The 22073-nt window shown below is 39.4% G+C and overlaps 1 protein-coding gene across 1 annotated transcript in view; it reads right to left on the bottom strand.

The window, feature by feature from the left end:
- Positions 1–21647, bottom strand: part of ca10a (carbonic anhydrase Xa) — a 219089-nt gene extending 197442 nt beyond the window's left edge. Inside the window, exon 1 of the mRNA XM_035659240.1 lies at positions 21123–21647. Coding sequence (XP_035515133.1) covers positions 21123–21183 — 61 coding nt within the window. The 5' untranslated portion in view covers positions 21184–21647. The remainder of the gene's footprint in view (positions 1–21122) is intronic.
- Positions 21648–22073: the final 426 nt, after the last annotated feature.

Genomic DNA, 22073 nt, shown 5'->3' with positions numbered 1-22073 from the left:
TTGTAATGAACTTAAATGGTTTGAGGCAATCAGTTTTCTCAAATTGTTGCAGTGGGACTCGTTGGGTTCCAAGTCTTTATGTTTTAGTGCAAAGTATTTGAATTCCACATATTGTGCTATAAATATGCATAACGACTACCCTCTAAGTGGTTGAAACCGGCTATTTCAGTTGAATTTTGCTTTTGGCTGATCTGGAGGCAGAGGATGTATATGATGTCAGCGTTCATCCCCAGCCAACCCCCCCTCACCACTTACTGCTATAAAAGCAATGTCTCGACTGCTGACACTCTACCACAGACAGTTTAGTTAATGTTACGTACCACACAGAAACTTTTACAAACTGCAGTGAATGTGCTTCTAGTGACTGTCAAAGCTCCAGAGGATTCTCTGTGTTTTTAGTGTGGACATGGGAGGCCTGACATCGGATAGATACATTTGAATATGGATCACAACATTAATTTTGAAAAAGGCTTATACATTTCACTTTGTCACTTGTTTATATATATATATATCTGCCATTTGTATGTATCTTCTTTAATTTAAAGATGGGTAGGCAGTGTGCAACCTAAAATATAATTCAGTCTAACCCACAGGGCAGCAACAGGAGCAGGATTAGCAGGAATCATGTGTGGCATCTGAGCGAAAGAGCCGAGTTTATGAATGAAGAAATTTAATTTGATTTATTCCATTCAATATCAATTCAATTAAGCGTAAAAGTTGTGATGGCACATTCCAGACTCATAATCATATAGGCTTCTGTTTTTGCTGGATAGGAAGTGATAGCAACTGGTAGCGAATAGATGAGACATAATCACTTCCTGTGGCTCATCAGAAGAGAGCGGGAAGGAAAGAAGCAGCAGAACAAGCACTGTCCCATTTCTCACCATGCCTGGCTGTGGCCCCAAAACACACTTCCTGACATCAGCAGAAAGGAAATGCCTCCAATCTATAAAGGGAAATGCAGACGAGACTCTGTAGGAGGTGGTATATGGGAGGAGGGGTTGATGGATCACCATTTTCCATTTTATCGGGTCCCAGAGCTGTTTAGATAGACAGTATAGGCACAGTGCAGAACAGGTATGATGTTTAAACTATCAATTAGGTAGCTTGTGAGGTAGAAGAAGAGTGGATGCTGCATACTGATAATGGAAAATTATTTTTGAATGCTTTTCTATAGGGTGCAGGAATGTGATGTGTCATTCTAAAAAACAGAACTCATTTGTACTTCTGAACCCTTGATTGACCAACTTTTCCCTCTATCCGATATCCACAGCAGTTTTACCTAGTGTATTAGTGTTTGGGACAAGTACAGAGAAGCATTGACAGTTGCAGAAGCAGTGTACGATGTACTGTGCACATGTATGTACTTGAATGTGCTTTGAGCTGGCAGGTAGGTGTTGTACATTTAATTGAGAAAGCAGTGTGTTCTTACAGCGTTAAATTCTACAATTTCCTTCGGATATCCTTCGGGTGTTTGTGGCAATATTGTGAAATCTAGTTATGAAAGTTTTAAAAATGGATGGAGCTAGATGGTGGAGACATTTAATGAGTGTGTGCGGTTTTAACCATTATTAAAATTTTCACAAACCCCGGATATACTTTTTACTAATAATACTTTTATTGAAGAAGGACTGACACTACTAAGAACGAGCCGCTCATAGGGATCCTGTTATATCTGTGCCACTGAAGACAAAAGACAAATCCTGACAAAACTCTGTTGCTTGTTAAAAATGAACAAATCACCGACTGGTAGTTAGGTCATGATCATCAGCTCTATGAGTTCACCATAGGTATGTTAATGTGAGCTTGCCCCAGCAGGAAATGTAAATTGATCTGATCAATTGCTTGAATGTTGAACTGATCACAGAACAATGGTCAAGTAGCAGTCAAAAAGAAAAATAAATTATCTCCATTCTAAACTTTACTACCCATGTTAAAGCCTGTGTTACTGGTCCACAGCTACAGCACAGTGCAGGTCTGGATCTGTCAGCTCCGTACATGTCTCAACTATTAAAGCCCAGACAGGCTGAGCTCAGCAGATGACAATCGACTCTTCTTGTCAATTATATCCAACGGCATATTTCAAGACTGTGATGGGTATAAATGTGTAGTTTGTTTTTTTCTGTCAGCCTGTCACGTTGTCATATAAACTCATATGGCTGTCTCCACTGTCAGCAGTTTCGTCAGCTGACCCTAATTAAATGGCAGAAAATGAAGTAAACTTTGTAAAGCGGTAGCAAGATAATGTCACTGGATTGACGAAAAGTCCTGGGAATGAGCTGCTTTGCACAATCATTAACTACAAAGTACATCAAGTACAGATATCATGCTTAGACAGTTTTATACACATTTTGTACACTACAGTGTTAGAGGAAAGCAATACACATCCAACCCCAGTACAGTACATTTATGACAGCTTTAGTTGAAGCCAATTTTATAATTCTAATATTTACAATTTTTTTTCTTCCTCACTGCTTGTTCCTCTTTTCTCATTTTTTCCTACTTTCACTCTGTCTTACTATATTTATTTCCATCTTCTTTCCTTTTGTCCTCCCATCTCTTTATTTTCTCATACGATTCCTTTTTAGTTGCAGTAAATACATCAACTAAATCACCTTTCCATTCAACATTCTTAGTTCTTCCTCTCTTTATTCTTTCTTGTCTTTCTTTCCTAAATTTTTTTCCTTTTATTTCTTCATCATTTCCATGCTTATTTCTTCCCCTTTTCCTTCCTTTCTTCTGTCCTTCCTTTCTCCACTCCGGAAAGAACAAAAAAGCCATGGCTTTTTTGTTTCATTTTATCTATTTGCATTTATCTATTTATTTCCTTCCATCTTTCATCCTTATTTCTTTATTTTCTGTCTCACCATTTCTTTAGGTTTCCTGTTACGGTTTCCTTCCTCCTGTCTATCCTTTACAGTAATACAAAAAAAACTTTTTTAACCCAAGAAAATTGTTGATTGATTACATTTAGAATTTTAGGTAATGCAAACTCTTTTCTGGAAGTTAAAAAACATTCTTGATAAAGCAGTTTTTATTAGTAATTTTGATTTCGCTGTACAAATTAAACCTACATAATTAAGTCAGTGTCACTTAAAATTACTAGTAAAAGCTACTTAAACAAGAATGTTTAACTTAAAAAAACTTAAACTTACTTCCTTCCTTGTTCTTTTAATTTCCATCCTCCTTTGTGTTTCCTTCTGTCTCTTCCTTTCCTGCCTCATCCTCCTTCTGTTACAGCTCAGGTAAAGGACAGGCATGTAACCTGTGCATGTACAGGTGGGCAGGCAGGTACGTACACAGACACTGGTCCAGGTAAAGTGGGGGCTCCGTCCTTCCTTCTGTCACCCCCTTTAGAATTAGGCTTTAATGTGAATATTTCTAATGTATTCTTGTGATTTTTGTATTTTTTATTGCTTTATTTTATTTTAATGACACACACACTGCTATGTATTGTATTTTTGTATTGGTTTTTTTATATGTTCTGTTTTTAATCTTTTTGTTTTAATTGCATCTCTGTCTGTTGGTGTGTTTGTGGTTGTATCTCTCTGCCTCATATATTGCTTTTAATCTCATTCTTTATTGCTGCTATTTTTTGTGTGTATGTAAAGCATGCTATAAACATTAATATTATCATAGTTATTTGTCTTTCCTTACCTATTACTCTGTGTCTATCGTTAGTTTTTTTCTCATTTAGTTTCATCCACTCTCTTCCTTTCCTTTCCTGTAAACACTGGTCTGAAACAACTCCAGATATACTCCAGTATTTTACCACCCAGCAATGCCAAACTGTACTCTTCTAACTGAATTGGATTACATTATATTCCTAATACTTTAACCAAAGCATTACTTGTACATATTGCTACTTCAGTTTAGAGCTTTGATTCTCTGACTGGACCCAACCAACACGGTTCAGGCCAAAAACTGATTCCGTAGGTTGGGCTCAGTTCATCACACAGGTGTTTTCTGGGGTCAGGTCAAGCCTGATTATTTGGGCCCGATTAATGCTCTACTTTAGTACTTTAGTTAAGTATAGGAGTGCTTTATTCTGACCAGCAGCCAAGTCCAGAGTCTGGTATCTGCCTCTTGACTAATAAATACATACTTAAATGACTTCACAGAACCACCACAAATGTGAAGTACATGTACCACTGAGACAAACCCAGAACCCCTTGAGACCTCATCCATTCGCCACCTGGTTCCAAATAATACCATGCCTTTGCTATAGTGTTGTTTTGAAGCGAGGAGGCTCCTTTAAAGCCGTATGACAGATCAGGTTGGCCACAGCCTCTTACTGACCTGAATCCTATTCAGCACAGCACCGGCCTATTTCATCCTCATACTTGGGAGTCTGGTAGCCGGCCGCCACCATCCTCCCATAAAGTCAAAATAGAGAGTGACTGTAAATAAAAAGTTCATTTTCATATAATATCCAAACTCTTCTATTAATATTCATTGAAGGGCACAAGCAATCCTGAAGCCCAACCATGCATAAACAGAGAGGGAGGGAAGGACAGAGGGGAGTGACAGCAAGCAGGACAGGTACAGGACCGGCTCAGATAGAAAGAAAAGAGGAGAAAGAGAGAAGAAGAAAGACAGATTGGAGAAGACAGAGAAACAAAACCGAGAGTGGCGACGTGCGTCCATAAATGAAACTTGACCTTGCCAACAGCTGTGCTTACTGACTTATGAGACAATTATCTCTCACCAAGCTCCTATTGGTGCCTCTCTTTAATAGTCCCAGCTGTGTGTGTGTGTGTGTGTGTGTGTGTGTGTATGTGCCAGTGCATATTTGCCTCTGTGTCACAAAGTGAAAGATCTGGGCCCTGAAGACTGAATCAAACCAAACCAATTGGTTTCCTATCTTGGATTCAGCGGGCAATATGCCGGCCCAATGCTACTCTGTCTTCATGCGCTGGTTCAGGAGGCACCAGTCGCTCAAGTTAGGTTATTTCCATCCGAATGTAGCGCACATATTAACTGATGAGAAAATGGGCAAAAGAAATTGCAAATTAATGCAACTTTCCATCCACTAAACAGCTGTTGGCGCTAATTTTCCAGTCGGGTGCCATTAAATATTTGCAGATGAGGGCGCAACACGATGATGAAATTCAGTGAGCACCCGTCAACCTCAAACAGTGAAAACCAATGTAGAAAACATGAGAAATATGGCATTTCTGTTTCTTGTGTGTTTAAGTGATTTACAATGTGAAACTAAATCGCAAAGTGCCACTAAATCCTACACACTGGAACTTTAATGGGCAAATGGAAAATGTGCATGAAAACGTACCTCAAAATGCTGCAATGGGGAATTAGTATAGCAAGAAATGGCTAAAATGTATCTACTAAAAAACAAAATGTGTCCTCTCAGCTTTCTCATCCATTTAAACTAGTCTGTGCTAGAAAATACGGTGTCAATCAACTATTACTAAGTTACCTACTACCTAAAATGTTCTAGAGTTACAGTTAATAATACTCTGTAAAGCTAATTAGTAAGCTAGCTTTTTCCATCGTGACTGGATTTAGCTGGTTTCTTACATGGTTGTTTAGAATAACAAACTGAATCGCCAGGACTGTCAGTTTCATCAAATTGTATATTTTTCAATAACAGATAACACCTACTGTAGGGAAAGACCAATAAGTAGGCTAAATCAAATCCTAGCTTTAGCTCAGGCTAGCCATGGCTATATCTCCCCAGCTAGCTTCACTTCAGTTCAGTTTTTGGTTTAACTGTACATAGTGTTTGGCTTGCTTGCTTTAATTGTATTATTTTTAATCATCATTTTTCACTGTTCTTGTTGCTATTTTTTCCTTTTATGGGCCCACCAGAGCTAACTCCTGGCTACACTCTTATGCAGGGCGTGTCCAGGCTTTTTTGACTGGGGTGGCACAAGTGGGGCACGGATTTATGCAAGGGGTGTCTCAGCTTTCTAGTCATTCCCAATTTATGCAATTCCAATACTATATATGGACCCCAGTATGTAAAAAATATTCAAATAAACTAGGAGGAAATAACACTTTTATACCACATGCAAAAAACCTGTGTGGTTAGCATACAGTGGTTATGTCTGCAAAGAGGATAGAACCTATTTTCATTCAGATATCTTGAGGTCAGAGGTCAAGAGATTCCTTTAAAAATGGTCATTTAAGTTTTTCCATCGGCGAAATGTAGCCTAAATTTGAGGCGTTATTTAGTCCCCTTGCTAACCATTTTAAAAAACACCTGTTTTCAGATTTCAGGAAATGACCCTGATCTTATGATATGCTTACAGGAGATGTTTCTCATAAACATCCCAATGGACAAATCATGGCTGTGTAAAAAGGTAAAAGTGCTTGAAATTACACTTCATATAATACATATAATCTGTCTGCTGGCTGCAAAGAAATGGGAGCGGCAGTGAAGTCAACCTCGGTACATATTTCTCCACCTGATGACCAAAACTGCTAATTTCACTTCACCTGATGTGCATTTTGGAAACGTATTTTGCAGATAAGAGGGCTTAAAGAGTTGTATGTTTATGGTTGTGTTTGCTTTGACTGACAGGTACCTCAGATTTCAAAACTAAGAGAAGGCTCCTGTCTCTCTTTGCTTAAGTTTCCTGGCTCCAAAACAAATACCGACAAGACGGCAGCAGCTGTAAACCTAAATCCAACCTTCAACATGTCCCCTCAAAAAAGTAAGACAGTGCACTATATCCTTGTTTTTCTACAAATGGATTTGCAGGCAAACAGAGGAAGGCAGGCACAGACTGATTGTTTAAATGTTAAAAAGGTTGCGTGTTACAGCTTCAGTATCACAGTAACTCTATTTAATTGGTCTTCTCAGTCCAAAACTGTGTCACTGAAACCTCTGAACACATAATCCAATATCAGATAAGACAAACTCTCTCCCCACTAATAGTTGGGTCAACAGAGCGGTGTTCTTTTACACATCGTTTCAGGAGGTTGTCGGAGGTGTATTCAGCGGAGCCAGAGAGAAGTAGCTGAGTGTTTATGGATCGCTGATCACACTCAATCTGCCTCGGACTCTGACAAGAACTCACTCCATCTGTTTGCCCACCTTCTCCGCTCTGCCCCACTTCTCTTCTCCGAAACGTTGTCACTGGTTTTTCCTCTGCTGAGTACCCACAAAAAGAAGAAATGTTTGTTGTTGTTGAGGTAGAGAACGGAGAGGTGAAGCAGGAGAACGGGAAGCACCCATCAATAATTGAGGGGAGTTTGAAGAAGGTGAGTACCTTTGTCCTCTCTGGCCTCTGATCCTATTGAGCTGAAAGCCTTGAAACTCTGTGTACCTGCGCCAACGACTAGACACTGTACTTACCACAGTGTGTAACAGCTTCGCTCTGTCTCAGCACACAAACAGACAACCGAGAATAGCTCCGGTGCCCTCACAGTTCACCCTACTTAGTCATTCAAGCATTATTTAAGGCAGAACAGGGACACAGTGTAGCTTTAAACACACATAAACTCACATTTTTTTAGCAAAAGTTTTGAAGCCAGACAGAAAAACGTATGACATATGTTCATACATAGTCTAGCTCACAGGAAGTAAGCTGTTGGGCTGCAGGAATGACGTATTTTTTTAGGCCAAGCAGGAAGTTAGCATCGACCTGGTTCCTTTGACAAAAAAGCTAATGGGATTTTTCCATTCCATTTTGGATTGTTGCAGAGCATAAGCTCTGTGGCAAACAAAGGTTTATGATACTGCAAGATAATCTCCAGAAATGAACACCACTTTTGTGATTTTTAAGCATAAATGTATGCTATAAACCAACTACACCACAGCAGACACACACCACACCACCATTAAACTTCCAACTCATGATTAAATATTATTAAAATCTACAATGAGGGTGTAAATTCGCAGATTCCTTGCTCAATATGAGAAAATGTGATTTTTTGTGAAAATTATATTTATGAAATATTTGGCTTGTTTCTGAGACGTGCTGTTTTTGCAGTGTACTAGTACTTCCTGTTGAAATCAATCACCCTGCATTACATTTGATACTGAATAATTTGTGGACATTTATTCCCAACATTAATCTCAGATTGAAGCAAATGGATTCACTTGGGTTAAAAGACTACAAATGAGTTTATACCATCACCCTTCCCTCTGGATGATGAAAAATTTGTGAATGTGTGTTTTTTTCAGATTCAAGCAGTGACCAAACACAGTAACTCTGCTGCGCCATGTTAAACCTCCGGCAGATTGTGTAAACACCGGCGCAGATTCTTCCAGAAGAACTGGTGACATGGAAAAACAAATAGCTACTGTGCTACTGTCACAGAAAGAGAAGGGGAAGTGAAGCCTGGATAAACACCAGCTCTCTGTCTCTGTATCACCCACCCACTTACTGTAGAACACACTCCCTTACTCTTCATCTCGCTCATACAAACACACTCCATTCCTATTCTATTCCCGCTGCAGGACACACATCTGCACAGGATTATCAGATTAGCAGCTGGAGATTTGCCTCCCCTGACAGGGCCTGTGTGTGGCGGGGAGAGTGAATTGGGGCATTTGGATGGCGCTGTAGTATGGAGCAGGCTTTGTGACTTGTGCTCATGAAAACTCGCTGTCCACCTGCAGCATGCGCCGCGGCCGTCGTCTTCCTTCCTTCCTTCTTCCTGTCTCTGCTTCCTCTGCCAGTCCCCATCACCGACTTACTCATCGTGCTCTTTTTGGCTGCATCAGTCCTTCACAGATTCAAATACACACATTCGCGCGCACACACACACACGCACACCTACACACGCATAAACACTCGCCATCCCATCTCCCCGTGGTAAATTACAGCTGGCGTGGAGGTCGTCTCACTCCAGCTGGCTGATAGACTTCAGATTCCTGAGCAGCAGATGTGATGAGCTACGGCTGCTTGGGGACAAGCAAGGTGGTCACTGTCTCTCTCTCTCTCACACACATGCACACACACACACACACACACACACTACTATATACTTGTGATTACTTCTTATAGCGATCATTCAATCCCAAATCCTTGAATTAAACCTAAACCCAAGTCCTAATTTTAAACTAATCTCAGAGTCGGGTTGTAGGCCTATATTTCTACTAAACAAGCTCTCCTGCAACACCTAAATGACAAAATGAGTCCATGTGACAGTTCCAAAAACAATATAATATGTGGTTTGGTTAAAGGCCCAGTGTGTAACATTTAGGATGATCTATTGTCGGTATGGAATATATGTCACCTTTTTGTTGCCTTAGAATTAAACGTTTTTAACTACAGATATCATGGGTCCTCTTCTATGGAGTCCACCATGTTGAACCACCATGTTTCTATAGTAGCCCAAAACGGACAAAACGAAAAAATCCCCGGCTCCTTGTCGAAGTATCCTTGAGCAAAATACTGAGCAAACTACTGAACCCCAAATCACTCCCAATGCGTCATCGGTGTGTGAATGTGTAGTTTCTGTGTGAATGTGTGTCAAAGGGTGAATGTGGCATGTAGTGTAAAATCACTTTGAGTGGTCGGAAGACTAGAAAGGCGCTATACAAGTACAGGTCCATTTACCATTTATTGACCATGGTCAGGGTTAAAAAAAACATTAACCAGGATTTAACACCTTTGCTTCTGAGAATTGACAGTCATTATAAGCGCAAAGACTTTTGATAGGTCAGGAAAATGTAAACATAGATAAACTGATGCATTTGAACAAACAGCCAGTGCTGTAACTTTTTGGTCAGGACAGCAGTTTTCTATTAGAGGAGCCAAAACCGCTGGAGGTGAAGAGTGGGTCGCATATCAGCCATGCAGACATATTTACTGTGCACACAGACTAAATGTCAAGCAGTTTGTCATTTGTTGGCAAAATTGCTGAGACCTCTCTTCACAAACAGCAGCCACCTGCAATTATTTATGTCAGCAAAGACGCAGAGCTTGAGGAAAGTTAAGGTGAAACAAGCACATCTTCGAGAGTTCAGCCAGACAAGAGCAAAGAGAACAAAGTGTCTGTCTGAGATGAAAGGGGGCTGTCTTTCAACCCTTTACACATTTACTGTAGCAAAAAAAAAACTTGCGCTCATGGGTGGAAACATAAGCAATCAATTTTTGTTTCTTTTCCTCGTGGCATAAAAGGCAAATTTGAGTACTGTGAGGAGAAAAATCTGCATTATGGAGCATCAAATCAGTTGACTTGTCAGTTGGGGCCCATTGCACACACCAGAAATGTCACAAAGATGAAAGTAGTCAAGGTAAGTAGCCAGGATGTACGGGATGAATGTGAGAAAAACTGCTGCTGTCTGGAGGGTTGACACACTTTAATGCTGTGAGACGAGACAGTGGCACATCCTGAAGCTCGCCGGCTTACTTGTTTTGATGCGTGCCATAGGTCTCTGATGTGTGTTAAACCCCAATCCCAAACCCCTTCTGATGACAGTTTCCATTTTGTATAAGTGAACATTGTTAAAGCATCAGGTTTTTCTAAGCTCAGAGGCTAGTGCATCTCTTATTGAATCGTGTGTGTCTCCTTTCATCAATAAAACAGCAGTGTACAAAACATTATGTCATGTTAGCAAGCCGATTGTTGCCTTTGTCAGTTAGGATACCAAACATCACTGGCTAATATCTGGTATATGTGCTGTCTGCAAGCTGCTGTCTCTACTGTACTTGGCCAGAGATAGTCTGTTAGAGAAAGGAATGCAACTTTCTTAGGGCGTCAAAATGCTTTAAAAATGTGAAGCATCCGTAACCACTTTCTCCACATATGCAACAAATCATTGTGTTTTCTTTACCTTAGAATGAGACCTTTTTTTTTCAAAGGAAGCTCTTCTATGGAGTCCACCATGTTGAACTGCCATGTTTCTACAAAAGCCCAGAACGGACAGACCAAAAACTGGTCCTTTAAGTTATACAATTTTGACTCGTTACAAATGTCGAAAGTGATGGATTCAAAGGATTCAGATTTGATACAGAAATGTCATACTGCATTCAGATTCAATAAAATACCTCTTACTTCTTAGTCTCTGCTGTTGTAGAATCGAGGACCAATCAAAGTGACCTTCACAGCTCAAAACTGTTGGTGCTCACAAGCGCAGTAAAAGGGCAGCACACACACACTGACACTGACCAGACGGCCATGCAGGAGTGGGTGGGCAGAGATTCAAGCAGAAATGCACTGCAGGCGCCATGTGCCACTGGGGTTTTGCAACATGAGATACATCCACTCAGAGCAGAGGAGGCAGTAACTGCGGGCGTCCTCAGTGACACGGATGTTTGCTCTGCAGCATATGGCCGGCTGGTGGAGACACGTGTTATTGTCACAAATACACCATGCGATTTTCCTCATCCCATTTAAATTTCTAAGCTTCCCCGAGGCCACGTTGTTTCTCTGAAGGTAACGTGTGATTATCTCCGGCGGTCACAGTTGCTCGCAAAATGAGGTTCAGCAGGGGGAGCGGAGCCACTAATGTGCCTCTGTCCCTGGCAGCAATCAGGTGTTGGTATTACTTTGCCTTGGAGCCAACTCTTGGCTCGCACAGCTTGTTTTGAAAACTTTCAAGTAATGCGTGAGGTGGGGACTTCATTACTGACTTTGCAATCTCAATGCTACTTCTACAGAAGAATTCAATATTGAATTTTATAAACTTTCAGCACTGCCATCAAACATGTTTTGCAAGCTGAAATTCAATTTTTGTATGCAGAGGGAAGAAAGGAAAAAGCACAGATTATTTAAAAGAGGAAGAGGAGCAGTTTAACAACTGAAAACCCCTCAACAGGTTGTCAAACTGGCACAGGAGACAGACACAAAACCTGCAAAAGGAATGGTGCTGTAGCAGTATATCTGACAACACAAACTCTATTTAGCGTGCAGGGGTGAATTCTTAAATATATATACATATTATGGCATGCCGTTCAGGAAATTAACTTTGAATATATTGAATGAACCTTGAATATATTGAATGAATCTTTGAAATATTGAATGAACCTTGAATATATTGAATGAATTCTTCCATATATTCAAGAAATTTGTTCAATATATTCAAGGTTCATTCAATATATTCAAGAATTCATTCCATATATTCCAAAGATTCATTATATCAAAGATTAATTTTCCTAACGGCATGCCATAATATATACACATACATAAAATATAGGTATATGAAGAAAGGATAAATTCTTGTTTATGCTCAGCAAAACAATAAAGCTGAAATCACAGAGAAAACTGCATTGTGTTTCAAAGCTGTGTGATAAATTAGCATTAGGCACATAGTCATTGTTTAAGAGCAATGTGTGCACTGAGCTTTCCTCCAGGGACCTCAAAGAAAATTAAGTCATTTTTACTGCTTTCACACATTTTAAATGTCTACTTATTAAGTTCCTAATAATAAAACACGCTTTATTTGGTTTACTTCAAAGATTCCCTATACTTTGGGGTCAGGGGGCAAAGGAAGATACATTAACTGTAAAAAAATTTCATAAAGAAAACATAAACTGTCAAACCAGATATTGCAATAAAATTAATTTAACTCAAAACATTGTTGAAACTGATAACATCGAAAATTGTAATAAAACTAACTCAATTTAGTAAGTTAACAAAACATTCTTGATCAAGTAGCTTTAGTAATTTTAAGCGACACCGACTTGTCGGTCCAACGTGAAAAAATAATTTCAACATGCATGATGCTGAAAAGCGCAGTACAAATCATGGAACACAAAAACCAAACCTAGTAAGTAAGTTACATCAACTTTACTACATTAAGCTGGATGAACATAATTGCCTAATGCTTTAAGAAAACCATTTAATCCTGTGGAAAAAAAAAGTTCATTCAAAAAAACATTTGAGTGCATGGCATCAGAACATTTTCTTTTCAAGGCTCTGGGCTAACAGCAGGGATTTTCTAGTCTGCATTTTTGTCCATCAAGTTAAATTCAAGCCAAGGACTCACAGAGCAGCTAACAGAATTATAACAGTTCATCACATTGAACACAATAGAACTAATCCATTTTTATGTTGCTTTGAAAATTCAAGTTACTCCTCTACCTCCACTATGTTGTATTTACATGTCATTGATACAGATCATTAAATGAGCTTTATGAGTGCAAAGCATACATTTCAACAGACCTACTTTAAAATATGGCTACAGCTATTATCCATTACTGTGCATTAATTACTTGGTCTGTAAAATGAAAAAGTCCTTCATGTCATCAAGTGTCCAACCATCTGTCCAAAACTCAAAGATATTCAGTTTACAGTGATAGAAAAACCAGCAAATCCTCACACTAGAGAGGCCACAGCCAGACACTTTTGGCCATTTTTGCTTAAAAAATGACAAAAACAGTTAATTCATGAATTATCAATGTAGTTGCCTATCAGTTATTTCAATTGATAAATCGTAAAATGTTAAATGTTACACACTGGACCTTTAAAAGAATAGAAAGAAATAATCTGATATTGGAATCAGCGATGTTTTGCATCTAATCAAATGCAATTTTCTTGAGTCTTGTAGATTGATCAGATGTGTTGAAGATTTTTATGGAAATGTCAGTGCTGCTATGTCCACCTGAGGGTTTCTAATATAAAGAGAGAGGACAAGGACAGAAACATACACAAAGAGACAGAGTCGCAATAGAAACGTACTAGAGCTCTGCAGAACATGGCTGTCGCAACATATTTAGTCTTGTGTTGAATCTGAAAAGTGTTTATCTCGGTCTCAATCTGTTATCCAAAAAGAACTGATTTTTTCTTTTCAAACAAGCTGGTTTATGTAAAAGAAAACAACACAGATTATCTATCCCCTATCTGCGTTTTCTACTTGTTCTCAGAGGAGTGTTAAATGAAACAAGGGAGGAAAAAAAAGAAAACCAGTCCTTTTATACCAATCTGTCACAGTGTGGAGGATAGGAAGATTTCTGCTGAGAACATGTTAAGGCAAAGCTGAGGAGTGGGACAAAATGCATTTATGCGTCTGAACAGATGGAGAACAGCAGACAAAACTGTTTACCTGGCACATAATGTCAAATCTTGTTTAGAACTGGCTTTTTGAGCACTTCCGGGCAGAGGAAGCAAAGAAATGCCGCAGGAGAAAAAGATACTGTAACAGAGGAGAGGTAAAAATCCTCTGCTTTAACGCAGCACTACGACAACATATTCCTGCTCTGGCCTTTTGCCATAAAAGAAATAAACTGTGTAAAAGCACACACAACAAGTCTTTATAGATCTCTCCACAACTGGATTCCACAAAAAAAAAAATCAATACTTTTTTTCTTGCTCTGGAATATCTGAAACAGGCCGACTCTTCTGTGTTAGTCTGAATTTCTGATCTTTGATTCGGTCATTAGAGTGCCGATCCAGCCTTAAGGCAGCCTGATTAGATTTTATAGTGGCAGACAGTTGAGTCAATACATGTGGGCATTAAAGATGTATCTCTCCAAACTACAAACCAAAAGAACTGAGGCTCCAATCATCAAGAAGCTGCCAGTAAATAATGCTGACTGAGTCTTATAATTGATCTCTGACATACAAAAAAACATCATTTGAGTTGGTTCTTCTCAGTTCACCAATTTATATCAGAACTACTAAATGAGCAAAGCAAACTATTTTCTACCCTGGGGCCCAAGACCCTGATCAACAAGAGGTCCACTGTGTGTCAGCTGAGCCTTCCTAAGTCCCGCCCCTTTTTTATGTGTGCTCCAATAACAGTTGAGCAAGCTTTCCTTTCCCGTACTTAGATATGCTATGTGCTACGTTCGTCTATGTTAAAAAGACAACAATTTGAAGATGGATAAAGGATAAAAGCAATACACAGTATCTTCATCTATCATCCTAAGTTAGCTAATGTTAGCTAAACTAATGAGTTATGTAAATTAACTAGGTAGTTAGCTAGCATTTTGCTAACATTAGGTATCAGATGTAACTAACTAGCTAGCTTATTATTGATGGAGATTAGTTAGCTGGTGAGCTGGCCTCTTGCTAACATTAGCTAGCCAACTTAAGATATAACTATATATATGAAGCTTTTATCTTTTAACAATTTAACAGGATCGTTCAGCTGTTATTGGAGCACAGAGCAGGAAGAGGAACTTAAGAAGGGTCAACTGGTTTGTAAATTAATTGCTATAATTAAATGCTATCGGTCATAAAAGGACCATACCAGTGATTTTGCATGTTTTGGCCCATTTACTTCAAATCATAACACTGCTCTATTATAAATGTAATTGTATAGGCTATTTCCTTTGTCCCAGGCAGCCATTGTTTCCCATTAATTTCTGTATAATATAAAATTTAATTAGAAGACTCCTGAAACTTGCTTAAGTCATGTAATTCATCACAGCGGACATTAAGCCTGTACTGGGTTTTGTCAACGCTGCAATATTGTTGTGTGGTAATTAAGTGCAGACTTTTCATACTGTTGTTCTGTTGCACTCTTACTACATCATATTCAAGTCCCTATTCAAATGCTACCAATGAATGAAAACCTTGTGTCCTGGGGCCTCATTTCTAGAAATTGTCTTAGATTTAAACTTCAACTTAGTCTTAAAATCCCTTCTGACAATGTGCTCATGTTCAAATTAATAAAAGATACTGAGCATCAAAAACCTTGCTTATGCAGGTTCTAAAAAGTCAATTTGTAACTTATGCACATTATCTTGAGTTTCCAGAGATGCATTATTACGGACACATAAGGAATTTTGTGATATACCATATTTTTGGTGTAATATTTTCCTCCATAGAGCGCAGGGAGCTTATTAAACTGCTATAACATTATGGATCATTTTGACATTGACTGCTGTTAGTTAGTGGTTTGATTAATGGTTTAATAATTTGTCTATTGATTACTGAGGGCTGATCAGGCTAATTATCATCCATTTGTACTAAATTTCTAATCGCTGTTAGCTAGTTAGTTAACTAGGTGCCAAACTGTATGAAGGTCCTAGTATTTGGTAGCACCAGTATTTGTGGCACAATGTGTATAGTGCTGGTAAAATAAGGCACCAAGTTGAAGAGCTGAATGTGTTCCTGGTGCTGCTTCTCAGTTGGGAGTGACTGAAGACTAACATACTCTCAGTTTGGTTAGTTCGGTGGCCACAGCATAACCTGCTTATTGTGATAAAATGAAACCAAAATGAAGATGACTGTGTTAACTGCTGCTTGATTGTGCAGTGTAAGTTGTAATGTTTGTGTTCAGGTTACTCACCTCTGTTGTGTGTTCGAGCTAAAAGAGTCCCCAAGGTACCTGAGCATCAGTTTAAAGGTTCCGGGAGATACCATGTTGAAATCAAAGTAGGGATGTTACTAGGACAGTGAGTCCTGAGATAACTTCTGTTATGAATTGGCGCTATACAAATAAAATTGCAATTGAAATTAAATAATTATGTGGGCCGATAAATTATCGGCCAATAATGGGAAATTGATATTATCTTTTTATTCAATACGATAAATGATTAGATGATAATAATAATTTCATTTAAAAACATTTGATAGCCTTTGTGTTCTCTGAAAGCCAAAGTATGTTTGTGATGTTTTGTAATTTACTTGAAAAAGACAATTACATTTGAAGAGTCGGAACTACATCTAAGCCTTCCTCTGTCTCTGTGAAATCCCAAGACAGATATATGGAACATAAACATTAGAGATGAGGCTTCCTCCATCACGGCTATTATTAGATTGTATTTCAATGGAAAGAAAAAAGTCCTGTGGCTCATATTTACCATTCTTTGCTGATGTTTGGGTGGTAACAATCAGTAGAATTAAGCATATATTACAGCTGATCTCCGTCCAGTGATCAAATGAATACGACCCAGATGAAACAAACATTAGGGTTTAATACGGAGGCTGAGGAGGAGGTTCAACTTCAAACGTTCTATATGTAGACATCAAAGGTCCATTGTCAGATAACCATGAAACCATGGTTTACAATTAGCAATTTCTAATGAAATGACATCATCATCAAGACGATTACTTCCCTCCATCTAATGCCTGTAGCACTGTTGGAAAAAAGACTCACCAAAAAATAGGACATAAATTCCCATAAACCCTAGTGCTTCCTGTAACCAACATTCACTCAAATTAACAAGGGATTACAGCTACAATCTTTGCTCCACTCATTTTAAAGAAGGGGAGGAGGAAATAGAAAGATGTTGACGAATCAAAATTGAACATGAAGTTTGAGAGTTGAGACTCCAGATGAGATTGACCCTACATTAACATCAGTCCGGCGGGGCCGCCTAGCTAGAGGTTTTTTAATTTACAGCCAGGGCAAACCATCACAATGTTACAGGAAATGGTATTGGTGAAATATTCCCAGACCTCGTGCCCATTCAACCTGACCTTTGACCTCTGGTCTTATGAGAGTACTGATCTCTGCCTCTGCAATTTGGTTCATGGTGCTGCAAGCGTTGGAAAATAACATTTTAAACCTCTGCAGCAACATATTTGTCAAAAAATATTCTTCTGATTGCAAACAGCACTTAAGTAGTAGCTCTCATTAATATCAACTAGAATTGGTTGACAACGTATATGTTAAATTATTGAACTAGTTAAATTCCTGAGCGATGTGTTTCCACTTAATATTTTACTTATTCAAGTCCTGGTAAATCTTTATATTAACAATGGCTCAACATGTACGTCAAAGATGTTGCTGGTAGTACAGAGAATCTCTTGACTCTGCTGGTCCCAGAAGCAGCAAAAGACGTTGATGGAGCCCAGAACAGAGCAAAAAGAGTGAATATTGGACTTACATTCATCAGGTGGACAGGAACTAATACTGCTACGTGTCTGCAGGACGAATAAGCAACCGTTTAATAACACATTAGTCTTGTGACGTTGAAAGTGTATAATGTCAGTTTAGTGACGTTTGTTCATGTGATGGGCACAGTGTCAGACTTTGGAAGCCCCAGCTTTAGAATAATGACTGCAGCTCCTTCTCTTCAGAAAATCCCCTACGGGTGCTGTCACTGTGCCCACGGAGTCAGTCTCCTGCTCACTGTCATCGGAGCAACGCCAAGCTTTGCCTCTTGATTACATCACAGATGAGAGCCTTCTTGGCACTGAGGAGACTTTCATGTCCACAATCCAGGCTCAGCTGTGCAGGATAATAGCCTGCCTTGAAGTCTGGTTGAGCTGAATTATCATTATCATTCCTGTAGACTGCACTAGTTTAACGTGACATCAAGCTACATGACAATCGGTTACAAGTACATTTACTCAAGTGTATTTAGGTACAAATTTTGAAGTACTTTTCTGTTCATGTCACTTTCTATTTTTATCCCGAAAACAATCAATCGATCAATGGAGAATCCATTGAATTCATAATGAAAATAATCATTAGTCAGTTAATTAACTAATAATCAGTCCTATAGAAAATAGATAAAAATGAGCTCCACACTTAGTTATATACTGGACCTTTAAGTATATTTTACTGATAAGACTTAAATACTTTTACTTAAGTTTGATTTGTAAACACAACTTTAACTTGTATTAGAGTATTTGTACAGTATAGTATTAATAGTTTTTCTGAATGAGAGGATCTGAATACTTCCTCAGTCACTGCAATCAGCTGATAAATAAGCTCCATCCCATCACATACTTGCAAAAAAAATTAAAATAAACAAACTTTCATCAAAGGAAGATTTTCAATGTCAAATGTGACTCACACAACAAGTACAGGGGACACACAGGTCTAAAGGTTAGCAAACTTTGTATTGCATACTGTGACATCTGGTTAACGCAGGTACACCCTGACCAAAAACTGAACCGAGACGTAAGCGGCAGTAAAAATGTGCAAGTGGATTCAGACCACCAAAAGAAAGGAACATGTTATAGGAAACTCCAGCAAGATCTCAAATGTTTCTATACATTCTTGAACCAGAAATTTACAAAACAATCTCCACTTAAAGTGCATCTACTTGCTTGTTCTGGAGCTTTTGACCGTCAAGCTCAATTTTCATGGATGTCAAGTCGTTTTTGCAACTAAACCTAACCAACATGCAACGTTTCACAACATTAACCACACAAGCTATATTTTGAAAGTCTACTAGGACTTTGCAAATATATCATTGCTAACTTGACCATGCGTTCCAGAAATACACTAGGTCTAGCAGACCAAGTGACTAAACATCTACAATACCCTACAAGGCTAAAACGCATGCCAAAATGGAGGTAAGATCAGAATCTCACTTTCTAATGACTGTTTACCATTTTAAAAATGTATTCTATAGAAATGTATAATTGGTGTGAAATTTTTTTTTTTTTGCCAAGGTCAGGCTTGGAAAGATTCTTAAAAAATATATATATTTAAGATTTTACTAATAATCCATGCAACTGTAATTAAAGAATTAATGTGTTATTTATTAGTTTTGATAATAATTTGCACTTTATTTGTGCACAATGCAGTTTAGCTTATAATAAACTGTTTAAATTATTAATTTAAACGCAAATTCAGGTTCGGCTCAGCTTGGGCCCAAAACAGCTTCCATGGTCCGGCCTAGGTTCAGGCTTGTACACTCGGGTTTGGTTGGGCCTAACTTTTTTGGGCCCGATCAAATAATGTATCCCAAACGGATAACATCCTCAGGGTTGTTCTCTCAGACTCCACAACCACAGGAGACATTAAAGACATTATTTTATAGGCTGATGGGACCTTTGTGTGTAAATGTTAATATAGTGAGGTCTGATAAAAGTTAGAAAGATGACAATTGGCTGGGACCAATAAATATTATATTGATGTGTGTTACAATGGAAGCTGGGTCTGAAGGTGGTTAGGGGAAGAGCTGAGATGAAAGATATTGTCTAAATATTACAGTAAATTATAGTCAAAAAATATTTATATTCACCACCTGGAAGCTCTCTTGGTAAGACAGCCTGAAGCTGGAGTCAGTGGAACAAGAACATACAGTATCTACCGTCTAGCCCTTTACCAATTTAGCCCTTTTAATTTTATAACTCCCCAAAAAAGGACAGTCATCGTGTTCCTGCTTGGCTGACCTCAATTAAAACACGTTCTTAAGGATAAACCAATCAAAAGTGGAGGGTGTTTTCCGGCCACTGACGTAGAGTTAGGTGGTTGTCACATGAACTCCTCTCTGACAACCTGGGGGGCCGAGGTACGTGGGAAAGAGAGCCCGGCGTGCGTAATGCTTAAATACAGTGGATGACGCACCAGTTTTACACCGTAGTGAATTCCCACGTTTATGCACGCACGGATGCAAAAAGTTGACTGATTTCATTTGACTAATTTCATTTCAACATTCATGAGAAACACTCAGATGGTGTGGCTACAACTATCCAAAAAGCCGCTTCTCCGGGCGCCTCGGTGTGTGAAAGGCAGCATTATTCCACTAATATCTGCCTTGATTTTAAACACCTCTGAACACATCTGCGCAATTTACAGCGGAAAGAGGTGAAAGTGTGATTTCTGCCACATTATTTGAATAAAAATAAGATTCCAAGGTTTTGGATTCACAAGTTGTTTAAACGCACTACCAACAGCAGGGAGTAAAATCGGTCTAAGTCTATCAGCTGGAGCACCGTAAAGTGAGGGAATGCATAGCTCCATTGGTGAGGACGCATCTGCCTGCACGGCGCACACAGAGCCGTTATAACACAGCATCAGCTCCAGCCCCGCATCCGCTCACCGCACCGCAGAGTGCCGTGCGCTCACCGATGCGCACAACTGCTTCCTCTGACCGTCTCAACTCTGACTGAATGGTTCCTGGAGCGCAGAGAGGAGAGTGGAGGGGGGATTCTGGCTAACGCGTCCGCGGAGCAACAAAAACGCACGAAAACAATCCTAGGCGTTCACTGTAGCTTGCATTAAAAAAAGCCCACCCATGTCATGCGTGCGTCAGAAGCCTGCGCATCCAGTCCTGGAGGCTACACGGTGGCTGTCTTGAGTCACACACTGTCTCACACAAACACACACACACGCTGAAAGATGTATAGGTAACCAGAGACTAAAACAAGGATTATTCCATGCCAGGCTCACAAACTAAGGCGCGTTTTGCAATTTTCTAATCACAGTGCGCCCTGAGGAGCATTTCTTGACAATGAGTCCCAAACTGAAGCAGTCACACCACAGAATGTTGGGAAAAGTTAAAGATAATTCATTCACAGATTTATCCGATGCACCTGCCCAAAAGACACCAACGACGCCCATAACTCACCTGATATGCAGACGATAAAATTGGCTTGAAGGATGATCAATATTTCCCAAATTATATCCATCCTCTGTCTTCATTCCACGTACATTACGCACAGGTTAAAAAAAAGGAAATAAAGAAGAAACGGAGCTTTATCAGTTGCAGATGTCCTGTCCTCCCAGACTGGATCCCGCTGTGCACCTTCCGCCAGGTATTTTCCACACCAGACACATAGCAGGTGATCAGAGCCTGAGGAATAAACGCTGCACGTTCCCACCGCTAAAATGTAACAATTCCAGAGAAAAAACCCACCAAACTCCAGACAAAAGAGCCGAGCAGATGCTCTGTCAGTTCACTGTGTTATTCCAGCGCGCCCTAGAACCTACACATCCATCCATCCATCCGGCGCTGTTTCACAGAGCGGGCGTCCCGTTCTCACCACGGAAAGTCACACATGGTCAGTGAAGTCTCTGTGCAGAGAGAGAGAAACAGAGAGCGCAGATTAACGGCGGTGGGAATAGACTAACACCTGGAGACGCCTCACAACTCAAAAAACTCGCATCGCCAGGTGGCGAGCCTCCGATCGAGACTTCTCCCTGTCACTGCGAGGGACCAGAGTGAAGAGTGAGGGGGGTAAAATCACCGCTTCCGGTTTAGACTGTCAAAATTAAAGCTTTGCTTTGGTGACTTCAGTGCGTGTTGTGTGTGCGTACAGGGATAAATCGAAGCAGTGGAGGTATGAATGCGTTCCGGGAGAGTTTTAAACATTTTCCTGTCAGTGAGGATGAGTTAAATGAGAGTAAGAGATGAAAACATAATAACATTAACTCTATATAGGAGGCATTTTAAAAGGACTCTCAAATTTAAACCTTCTATAACCAAGCAGGGATTTGATGATAGTGGATCCGATTGGTGTGCACAATATATATTATTTCCATTCATTTTGTCTCAACCACTTAAATCATCACAATATTG

The sequence above is a fragment of the Morone saxatilis genome, unplaced genomic scaffold, assembly GCF_004916995.1.
Source record: "Morone saxatilis isolate NCDOM2014 unplaced genomic scaffold, NCSU_SB_2.0 Contig1, whole genome shotgun sequence".
NCBI classification, from domain to species: domain Eukaryota; kingdom Metazoa; phylum Chordata; class Actinopteri; family Moronidae; genus Morone; species Morone saxatilis.
Note: the sequence above shows the minus strand (reverse complement) of the source record. Positions and strands in the feature narration are given on the sequence as shown.